Source organism: Phalaenopsis equestris, unplaced genomic scaffold, assembly GCF_001263595.1.
Source record: "Phalaenopsis equestris unplaced genomic scaffold, ASM126359v1 Scaffold000065, whole genome shotgun sequence".
In the NCBI taxonomy this organism is placed as follows: Eukaryota; Viridiplantae; Streptophyta; class Magnoliopsida; order Asparagales; family Orchidaceae; genus Phalaenopsis; species Phalaenopsis equestris.
The window spans coordinates 227,931-240,069 of record NW_018164507.1 but is presented as its reverse complement, the minus strand read 5'-3'; the positions used below and the strand labels follow the sequence as shown (position 1 = coordinate 240,069).

The 12,139-nt window shown below is 36.5% G+C and overlaps 1 protein-coding gene across 1 annotated transcript in view; it reads left to right on the top strand.

Annotated features, from left to right (window-relative positions):
• LOC110019654 (uncharacterized F-box/LRR-repeat protein C02F5.7-like) overlaps nucleotides 1-11,988 on the top strand; it is a 20,928-nt gene extending 8,940 nt beyond the window's left edge. The window contains exon 2 of the mRNA XM_020717411.1: nucleotides 10,985-11,988. Within this exon, the coding sequence (XP_020573070.1) occupies nucleotides 10,985-11,883 (899 nt within the window). The 3' untranslated portion in view covers nucleotides 11,884-11,988. The remainder of the gene's footprint in view (nucleotides 1-10,984) is intronic.
• The last annotated feature ends 151 nt before the right edge of the window (nucleotides 11,989-12,139 follow it).

Sequence of the window (12,139 nt, the reverse complement as noted above, 5' to 3'; positions counted from 1 at the left end):
GGCTTGTTGGAAGACTTATTTACTTATCCCACACCAGACCAGACATAAGTTTTTCAGTAAGTATAGTAAGTCAATTCATGAACTGTCCTACTGAGGAACATATGGGAGCTGTCAACCGTATCTTAAGATATTTAAAGATGACACCTGGAAAAGGATTATTATTCAGAAGGAATGATAGTCAAAAAGTAGAAGTCTTTACTGATGCTGACTGGGCAGGAGATATATCCACCCGACGATCAACCTCTGGGTATTGTTCTTATGTATGCGGAAATCTAGTGACATGGAGAAGCAAGAAGCAATCGGTGGTATCTTAGAGTAGTGCAGAAGCAGAATACAGAGCACTGACACTTGATATCTGTGAAGGAATGTTGATCAAAAGATTTCTCAAGGAGCTTGGAATTATGGGAGAAAATTCTATCAAGATGTTCTGTGACAATCAAACTGCAATCAATATCGTAAAGAATTCTGTTCATCATGACCGAACGAAATACATTGAGATTGATCGGAACTTCATTTCAGAGAAGGTAAACAATGAAATCATTGAATTGGTCTATACTCCTTCTAGAGACCAAACTACAAACATTCTCACCAAGGCTCTCTCTAAGTCCAGTTTTGATGAACTAACCAACAAGTTGTGCATGTACAATATGTACAACCCACCTTGAGGGAGAGTGTGGAATTACGCTCCTCATTATTATTTACTTTAATTCTATTTAATACTTGCTATATTTAAGTCATAATATAAAAAGGGTAATTCCTTAATTATTGGTATTTATGTTTATTCCATAATTATAGGAATTACTTTATTGTAGGAAGATTTCTTTCCTCTTTTTATTTCTCTTGTACTCACCTATTTATAGATGAATTATCTATGTATTCAAGTGAGAAAAACATTATTCAAAATTCACACTACTATATGTTAAATATTCAGTGTTAAATGCTAATCTTAATTGAAAGTGCTTTCTCATTATCGGGAGGGGTAATTAACTAGAGGGGCTTATGCTTATTGGAAACTTGAACCCCACATTAAGTCCTTGCAAAATGAGGGCAAAATCTCTAAGCAATGTCTTATCTATGTTCCAATTTGTTTTTTGAAAATTCGACCCAACAAAGCTCTCAACAACAAATAAAGTTTGGGGCGTCGAATTTTTGGAGTCCATAATAAATAATTAAATTATATGGATCTAAGGTCTTGCCCTCATATTACAAAGCTTGGTTGTGAGCAAGCTGGTTTATAGTTTTTGAGCCTTCTGAATTAAAATTCATTGGAAGCTTATTTGAGAGTGATCCTATGGTTGATTCATCGTGCTGAAACTTGGTAAGATTGACTATATTTTTACGGGTTTTTAAATAGCATTTGGATGTTTATGTGTATTATTAAAGTAAATTTTCTTACAAGCTATTTTGTTTATATTTTGGCTATTTTAATAAAAAGATTTTGTTGATTTGATTAGCTTGTGACTATGAGCTAAGAGCTAATAAGATGCTACTTTTTGGATTTATGGTGATTTTAGGCAATATATAACCATCAATTATTCTATTTGGAGGTTTTGATTCATTAAATAAATGATGGCCAAAGTGACAACTGTAATCAGATCCGCATGACCAACAACTTACTCTCCTGTACATGTTAAGTTTTAAACGCAAAATCTTATGGTTAGAGAAGATGCTCTTGTTTACTAAGGTCGAGTGGGCTGCACTTATGATCAATTTTGAATTGAATTCAATTAGAATTTGATTCAATCTAATTTTCTAATTTTGATAAAATAATGCACATCTGCTGCAAATGGTAGAGGCGGAGAAGATTCGCAAGTTGTTGATGCCAACGGAGCTGTTCTGGTTTCTATTAGTAAGCCCTGACCACTGATCCAACCCTGAGTTGCTAATTCTTTTCTCGATCTCTCTTATCTTTGGTTCCACCAAAAATGGTGAAGCGACAGAGTTTGGATCGAGAAGATTCCCGCTCTGGCATCAACCCTGTTCTCACAGATGTCGTTGTCTGTGTGATGCTAACCAATCTGGAGCACGAGGAGGAAGATACCTTCACCCTCGTCTTTATGCGCTGGCTTCGAATTCAGAATACAGCGCAGACGCCTCCGGGCTATAGCTGGCGCAATGTTGCTCCGGTGGATGACTGACCAATTTTTCTGTATCGTTGAGCTCGACCTGTCCCTGTTAGCATTCTGCTCACTCTTTCCTGGGGTAACTGAGTCAGATCATTCTTATGGCTGCAAGTTTCGCTCTGTTGTGAGTTCCCTGTCTGAGCAATTAAGAGGTTGGTGATTTCAATGTGAGTGAAAAGTGGTTTTTTTTAAATTTAGTTTGTGTGAAGATTGGTAGTCTTGATCGGGAAGTAGTGATTGTATTTGATTGTGACTGTTCTTTGCGTTAATAAATTTTTGTAGAAAATTAGTGCTATTTCTAGACTCTGAATTCTTCTCTGCCTAAACCTAGTGCTTCAGTGTTTCTTTCCTATGTTGTTACCGCAAAAGTGATGGAGGACAAATTACCTTCCAAAAAACAACAATCAACACTTCCAAAACAACACTTACATCGCTTAATCAACAAAAACAAGAAGATCAACTAGTTGGGTAGCTAGAATAGTGGTAGTGGTTGTGACGTCCTATAGAATAACAAGTACATAAAAGCTATATGAAAGAAGGGGATATCAAAATTGGCTATTTTAGCTCATGATCAGTGTATGATGAGGCCAAAGAAGAGCTTTTCAAGCTGAATATATACTTCAAGATGGCTGCTACTTATTTTAGCTTTAAAACGGGAAGTCAGAAGAACTTAATATTTATAGGAGCTGATTGACAGGTTGAAGTTGGAGGCCACATGCCATCAAAATTCTTATTCCTTGTACTGGTTCAAAGAGGAAGTGCAGTATAAGGTGAACCTATAGTTCACATTCTAGTTTGTAATTATGGAGTGATGCATCATTGAATTTCCTTGCAAGGTTATGTCTGATGATCTTTGGTATCATACTTTTGGGAGCACTACACCATGTACTATTGATGACTAAAATAATTCAAATTGGTAAAAATTGGTATATTTTATACTATTTCTAGAAAAATTCCTCCCTTTTATTTTGATATTTTATGCCTCAAACAAAAAAGATGATTAATGCCTATCTTTATTTTGTATTGTTTTTATTGTGTCTGGTAATCAAACATATACCATCGGTTTTGTTTTTTCTTCACTTGATTCTTCCTAGGGCAAGGAAATAGAGGAACTAAAACTTGCGGGAGTTTCCTTCCATTTCCCAAGATATTTAGGGTTATTGTCAAGAGAGCCGTAGAGCATTGATGGCTACTGATTATGATAGATCTTTTACTTGATTAATTCATTAATCATCATTCTCAGTTAGAGTTTAAAGAGATTAGGTTCTAGGTGACAGACTTGATAGAGCATGTAGCGATCTATTTGTGTAGCTTACCATATGAATGAGTTGTACTTGTGCTGGCTATGGATGGTGGATCATGAATGATGGATGTGCATTTTAATGCATCGAGCAAAATGAACATCAAGAATCAATATTAATTGCCAGACCGAGGAGTTGATTGATGATTACAACTAACGTGATGCATCTCCAAATTTATCTGTGAATTTTTAGATGTAAACTAAGTTGGCATGAGAGATTAAGGCTTTTAGCAGGTGTTGGAAGCCCATAAAAACCGTAAAAACAAATTGAACAAGTTTCATAGTTGTTAGATGCAATCATGTTTTTGAAGGTCCACTAGGAGGCTATAGAAAGTCTTGGCAACAAAATACAATTTTTGAGCCATCACTTTCACTAGTATCTAGCTAAACAAGCATAATCAATGAAAATCTATTGCAACACTGAGATTAGTTGTATGCCTAAAAACATTGGTCATTTGGCTTGGATATAGGAGGCACATACGTTAAGAGTAGCAGGGTGCTTTAGTGTACGAAAGACAAAAAAATTTTATGTGCTTCATCTATTTGTTAAAGTTGCACAGCGTGAAAATTTTTGAAAGAATATCAACTCTCCAATTCATCTAGATTTCACACCAGAAGATGGGTTTGTACACACTTTTGTATCAATAGCAAAGGGAGTCCATTTTGATGGACTTATTTGGGGGATTATTTGAGGTACGTTGAGGTTTTAAACTATCTATTCATTGTAATGGACCGTTTAGTTGTTGTTTATTTTGTGCAAAAGAACATATAGGAGGGCAGGTTGCAAAATTGTTTCTCTATTTATTTGAAGCATTTTGGGTTTCTATCATCTATTATTTCCAACTTGAACATCTGATTTTTTAGTATTTTTTAGAAGGCTCTTTAGATTTTGATGGACACCAAGTTGAATCAATGCATCACCTTCCATCCCATGACAAGCTATGCAACAGGTAGATTTAGCTTTTCGTAAAATAACTGGACAACAATACATTTCTATATTGAGCAATGAATATTTACTTCAACTAAAATTCATATGTATTGTTGTATAAGGAGGATGTACATATAGTATTTGTGAGTGTGATGAGAGTGAATGATGAGGGTCTCAAATTTCTTTTGATTGTTATGGCTAGGACAGTGGAGACTATTAGGCCGTGTTGCTTAACTGAACGTGTGTTGTATAACTCAGTGTGTAGTGTGTTCTAGTGCTTGGATCTTGCGTTAGTCCCTCAAATGTCTAAATCTGTAGATGGAAAGGATCTTGGTTAAGATGTCAGCTAGCTGTTCCTAGGAGTTGATGTGGCAAATTTGTAGAGTTTTGATGGCTATGTGGTCGCGGATGAAGTGAAAATTGATTTTCATATGTTTGATGCATCTTCTAAAAACTAGGTTGTTGGCGACTGCTATTGCAGAGGTGTTTTCACAGAGAGATGTGCACTGTTCAAAGGAGAGCCCAAGTTCCTAGAGTAGTTGATAGAGCCAAATCAACTTGGTTGTGGCAACAGCTGGGGCTCGGTATTTGGCTTTTATGGAGGATCTTGCTACCGTCGTATGTTTTTGGACTCTTCACTGAATTGGTGTAGATCCCAACAGGAAGTAGCAACCAATTATGGAATTCCGGCTAGCGTCATTGCTTGCCCTATTCACATGAGTATGTTGTTAAGGTAAGGTCTTCTCGAGTGATGAACATACCATGTTTGATAGTGACTTTAAGATATCTGAGCACTTTTTTGATTTGCTGTAGTATGTAGGGTGTTTTCTTATAATTTCTGTTAACAGTTTTGCATCTTGATTTTGTGAGGATTGTCCAGAATGTAATGTTGTTGATGTAGTAGGTATCCTTGTGGTGTAATTAGTTGGAATTGAATTCCAAGAAAGGTTGATATAGAGCCTATCCTTGAGATTGAATCTTGTTTGCAGTGTTTGTATAAGTTGTTTTGTATATTTAAGATGTCATCTACATAAATAGGAAAAAAAGCTGCCAAGTTTTCATTCCGTGCAGAAGTCAATTGCTTGAGGAATCCTTTAAAGGTGAAATACCACTGCCTTGGAGCCTTTTTGAGCCTACAGATGACTTTTATTATCTTGCATACTTAATTGATATGTTGAGAGCCCCTGAATTCTGGTAGTGTCATGTCGATAGTGTCTTCCAATGTTCCATGGAGCAAGACATTGGAAATATCTAATTGTTTGATTTGGCATGATTTATTTAAAGGAGAGCCCTTATTGTGGCATAGTTGTAATTGGATAGGACGTTTTTGCATTATTGATTCTATATTTTTGTGTGTTACCCGACACAACCAACTTGGCTTTGTGACGAGCAAGGGTTCCATTTGAGTGAAGTTTTGTTCTAAAGCTCCATTTGCATCCCAAGATAGGGTGGTTGGAATGTTGGCGGGCTGGCTTCCTTGTCAAATTGATAGCGAATCCCAATTGCTTGAGGAATCCTTTAAAGGTGAAATACCACTGCCCTGGAGTCCGTTTGAGTCTATAGATGATTTTTATTAGCTTGCATATTTATTTGAGATGTTGAGAGCCCCTAAATTCTGACAGTGTGTCATTTCAACAGTGTCTTCCAATGTTCCATGGAGAAAGACATTGGAAATATCTAGATTGTTTGATTTGGCATGATTTATTTAAAGGAGAGCTCTTATTGTGGGGATAGTTGTAATTGGATTGGACATTTCTGCATTATTGATTCTATATTTTTGGGTGTCACCTTGCACAACCAACTTGGCTGTGTGACGAGCAAGGGTTCCATTTGAGTGAAGTCTTGTTTTAAAGTTCGATTTGCATCCCAAGTTAAGGTGGTTGGAATGTTGGAGTGACTGACTTCCACATCCCCAATTGCTGGAGAGTCATGAACTCATCAGACATGGCTTTTCGCCAGTCAGAACATTTGACAACTTAGTGTAGTTTGTCGGGCCAGGAGGGATTTGATTGCTGGTATTCAGATTGAGAATGATTTTGGATTTGAGATTGCATAGTTTGGATTTTGTTATCATAGGATGTGGAATGAGAGGGATGGAATGGCGGTTGTTTGTTGTTGGAGTGTGGATTTTCTTTGGGAAGATTAAGTGGGAGTATCAATTGTATGTAATAAAAAGAAATGGAAATGTGATTGTAGGTAATGGATTACCTAAATGAGCTCTGATATCATGTGTAAAGCGATGCAGTATGCAGTTTTAGCGTTTCCTAAAATAACTTGACAACAATACTTTTTTATATTCAACAATGCATATTTATATCAACTTTCATTCGTATCTATTTTTGTACAAGGAGGGTGTATATATAGTATTTGTGAGTGTGATGATGAGAGGTTAAAATTTTCTATGGTTGTTATGCCTAGGGCAGTGGGGGCCATTAGACCATGCGGAGATTATAACCGAATGTGTATTGTATAGCTCAATGTGTTTTGTCACATCCATGGATGAATGAGCAGACAGAGTTGGTGAATCAAACATAACCCATATGTTAGGAAGTCCAAATTTATGACATCCAAAGATTTGGGATGTTGATTTTTCATTCATGCACTTATTAATGCCATCCATGGATTAACATAAAAGCCAACTTTTTTGGTGTGTTTGGAGTGCTTGTTGTAGAGCCATCTTGGCTTGGAAATGTAGTGACCGTGAAGATTTCCGGAGGAAATTTAAGAGTTCCACTAGGCGGAAGAAACTTGAAGAATTCACAGGAAAAGTGCAAGGTTGCAATGATAAAACATAGGATCAAATGGACTTACGAATCCTTTAGGAAATTTACAAGCTTCATTTGGCAAGCACAATCCTTCTTCAAGGTGTTCACTATGTTTTGGAAGTTTGTTTTCTCTGACAAACATAAGGCCAATTGCTCTTATGATTTGTTAAAGCGAGCACGATAATTCCTGTAGGGTATTCATGAGATCCATTAGGAGGCGGAAAAAAATGGAAGAAGGCATAAGAAAGGTATTAGTCTCACCATGAAAATCATGTGACCGAGTATATGCACATAGGGATTGATAAACTAGAAGACGAAGGACGAGAGCACATTTGTCATGGCCAATTCCAAACTCTACAAAGATTGGTCAAAAATGTTTTTTGGTTAGATCTGTCTTCCCATATGAGGGCCCACTTTGTTTTCAGTGCAATGAATTTGAAGGTATTTAATTATCACTACTAGATGATAGAGGAACACAAGATGGAGGCCGCCAATAAAGAAACGCTATTCTCTTTGAAAACAATTAGGTTGGACCCATATGAAGTAGTCCATCCTTGTATTTTTGAGTTGGTTTTCTAGAATTTAGGAAATTTAGGCTTAGAATTCAAATATTTAGGAGATATTCTCTTCTTGGTTCCTACATTATTTAAAAATTTTAATTTTTGTATTACACATATGATCTATTTGAAGAAATAAAAAATTGAGTTTTAATTCTAGATTTGAGTTTTCTTCTTCAATCCATCCTCTTACTTTATCTCTCTCTCTCCAGTTTTTTAAGGCTAAAGGTAGCAACCATCTACCTCTTTCCATCTTTCTATTCAGAATTTAGATTTAGTAGACCGGACAACAAATTACAGCCATTTCAAGGGAAACTGTAGCAAGAGCGAGAGACTAGAAGGAATAACATCATCCATGGGCCTGTCCATAGTTTCCTACCATTCTTGTATTCAGGATACTAGGATTATTTAACCACCCTTTGGTTGCTTGATTCCTCACGTTTTGGATCAATGCCTTTCATTACATTTTAGGAAGCTTTACATACATACCACTCAAATCCAATGTATTTCATATCTAACACCTATGCTTCAATTTTTACATATATGCCACCTTTATCTATGCTGGGAATGGTGTATTTCTCTTTTTAAAAGCTAAACTAGTGGTATTTTTGTTGTGATATGAAAGATTTGGGTGGTATAAATGTAAGAAGTAAAGTCTAGGCGTTGGATATGTAAATATATAGGAATTTGGTGGTATGTGCATTTTAATGCAGGTAGATTGAAATTGACCAAATCATGAGTGTGTTTGCTATAGATCATGTGCACCGCATATTTCTCTCAAGTTTATCCCAAATTTGGAACAGACCGACACCACTTTTTCTTAAATTCTCACCAAATCTGGACAAAATTTTGCATGACGAACATGTTTGATATGTGAATGATAATCGCTAGCATATAACAAACAACATCCAATACGAAACTAAATATAATATTTCCACATGCTTTCGTGTGGTGCCCACAACTTAACATGCAAAATTCGCACTCTATGCTTAAAAGAATTTGAACTTGAAGAATAATTGTGTTCTGCCGTCACACCATAAATCTTCAATTCCACATTCTCGTTACAAGTAAATTATCTTCTGATCATTTTTGCTAAATTAAGCCAACTAGACTACTCAGATCTATCTAAAAATAAGTTTTAGAGCAAATTTATGCAACAAATATTTCTTATATATATATATTTTAATTATATTAAATATTGGGCAAAAAAATTCCCACGTCCCCAATTGCTGGAGAGCCATGAACTCATGAGACATGGATTTTCACAATTAGAGTCATTGTCAGCATGTGTGTAGGCTGTCGGGTCAGGAGGGATTTTAGTGCAAGTATTTAGATTGAGGATGATTTTGGGTTTGAGATTGCATGTTTTGAATTTTGTTATCGTAGGATTTGGAATGGGAGGGATGGAGCGGATGTTTGTTGTAGGAATGTGGATTTTCCTTGCGAAGATTAAGACAGGATCCGTTGTTTGTAGTAAGAGAAATAGAAATGTGATTGTAGGTAATGGAGTACCTCAATGAGCTCTGATATCATGTGAAAAGCTATGCAGTAGGCAGCTTTAGTTTTTCCTTAAATAACTTGATAACAATACTTTTCTGTTTTCAACAATGAATATTAACATAATCTATATGTTAAGAAGTCAAAATTTATAACATCCAAACATTTGGGATGATGATTTTCAATACATGCACTTTTTCCTTGCTAATGTCATTCGGGGGGATTAACATAAAAGCTACCTTTTGTCGTGTGTTTGGAGTGCCTGTTTTAGTGCCCTTTTGGCTTGGAAATGTCATGAGGATGACGATTCCTGGAGGAAATTTAGGAGTTATAATTGTTAGTGTGGAGCCCGGTTAAAAAAAATAAAAATAATAAAATAAAAACTGTTACCCGTTCCCGCCTCTTCAGTTCGCAAAACAGGAAAGTCGTGCACTAAGTCTCTCTATTGCGAAAAATAGAAAGCCACTGTCTCTCTACTTCATGAACGCCTCCCGCTATTCAGTTTTCTTCGCTGGTGAAAAAGCTTCTACGACAAAAAGGAAGATAAGTGCTCTTTCTTGATTCCTTGGTGTGTGAGTGGTTCAAACGAGAGGAGGAATCGCAAGCTTCCGCTCTCTTGGTGTTCTCCTGTAGGGTGGCTCACTGATAAAAGGAAAAATGACTTCTTCTTGGTGATTTGTGGCAAAAGAGAAATAAGTTTTTTCTCTTGTACATTTTTCTTTTTCTTCGGTGTATCTATCTCGGTGTAGAGCGGTGTAGAGTGAGAAGAGTGAAGAAGTGAGAGAAAGATATTTCTGTTGTAATTGTTGAAGCGATTGACTGGTGTAAATTTCTCAATTAATAAAATTCTCTGCAACTCCATGGATGTAGGCAAAAATTTGCTGAACTACGTAAATCTGTGTGTTCTTTTCTGGTGTGAATTTTTTTTGTTTTATTTTTCGCTTCGTCGTCGATCGTTCTATTCTATATACCACGCAACAATAATAAGTGAAAGAAACTCTGAAGAATTCACGGGAAAAGTGCAAGGATCGCAGTGATAAACATAGGATCAAATGAACTTACAAATCCTTTCAGAAATTTACAAGATTCATGTGGCAAGCACATTTTTTCTCGAAGGGGATCTCTATGTTTTGCTAGTTTGTTTTCTCTGGCAAACATTAGACCAAGTGCTCTTATGAATTGTTATAGTGAGCACATAATTCTTGGAGAGTATTTATGAGATCCACTAGGAGGCGGGAAAAAAATTGGAAGAAGACATAAGAAAAGTTTCAAGTCTCGCCATGAAATTCATGCGACCGAGCATATACACATAGGGATTGATAACTATAAGACAAAGGACGAGAGCATAAGTTCATTTGTCGCGGCAAATTCCAAATTCTACAAAGACTGGTGAAATTGGTTTTGGTTAGATCTGGCTAACTTGTTATCAGTGCAATGAATTTGAAGGTATTTAATCATCATTACTAGATGATAGAGGAACACAGGACGGTGGCTGACCCAATTGAGGAAGGCTATTCTCTTTGAAAACAATTAGATTGGACCCATATTTCGCTTTTTAGAAGTTAAAATAGTGATATTTTTGGTGTGATATGAAAATTTTGTGTGGTATAAATGTACATGGTAAAATTTAGGTGTTAGATATGTAAATACATAAGAATTGAATGGTTTGCATGTAAATGCCTTTTTTTAGAGTTTGAGCCTTTTTTGATTATTATCTCTCAAACTTGAAGATACTTTAGTTCAATAAGTCTAGATTTGACCTTTGATCGTGTTATAATCCATGAATTTGCTAAAACAATATTTCTATGCCATAGGTATCACTGATGCTGGAATGGTAACAGTTGGCAACGGTCTACCATGTCTTCAGTCCTTAGATGTTTCTGACTGCAAAAAACTGACTGACAAGGGACTGGTCCCCATCGTCAACGGATGCCGCAATCTTTTCAAACTACGGCTCGTGGGTTGCAGAGCCATCACTGACGAATTGCTTCCGGCTCTCTCTCACAACTGTCATCATCTCGAAGAGCTCGACTTAGCCGGCTGTTCGAAAATAACAGACATCGGAATCATGGGGCTGGTCGACGGCTGCCGCCAGATTAAGTGCCTCGATGTCAGCAAGTGTGGGAAGGTTGGTGATGCTGGGATCTGCAGCGTTGCCGAGACATGCTCCTCATCTCTCAAGGTCCTGAAGCTCTTAGACTGCTGCAATGTAGGTGAGAGATCCATTCTATCATTGGCCAACTCGTGTCATAAGCTTGAGACATTGGTGATCGGCGGATGCCGTCTTATCTCCGACGAGTCAATCAGGTCCTTAGCTCTATCCCGCTGCGAAAGCTTAAGAATTCTGAGAATGAATTGGTGCTCCAACATCACGGATTTGACACTAAGCCTCATATTCTCAAAATGTAGATATCTTATGGATCTTGATATTGGATCCTGTGATAAAATAACAGATTTAGGCTTTGAGGGACTAAAATTGGGAGATTTTGTGTCAGAGTTGAAGGTTCTGAAGGTCGGAAATTTGCCGAGGATTACGGTGGTGGCTATAGGGATCATATTACAGTTCTGTAAATCATTGAGTTATTTGGATCTAAGGTCATGCCAACATGTTGCAAAGCGTGTTTGTGAGGAAGCTGGTTTGCAGTTTCCTGAGTTCTGCAAGATCAATTTTGTTGGAAGCTTGTTAGAGAGTGATGTTGATTTATTATGTTGAAACTTTAGATAAGATGGCTGGTATTGTTACTGGATTTTAAGAAGGATTTGGTTGTTGTTTGTATTAATAATAATAGGTTTTTTTTAGGGGCTATTTTGTTTATATTCCGGGTAATTCAGTAAAAAGATTCTGTAAATTTGGTTCCCATAGTGGTACATTACTCACATAACACCCTAATTTTATGTATTTACATGTCGATCACCTAGACTTATATTTGTTTATAAACATGTCATCAAAATAATGTTTAAAAATTATA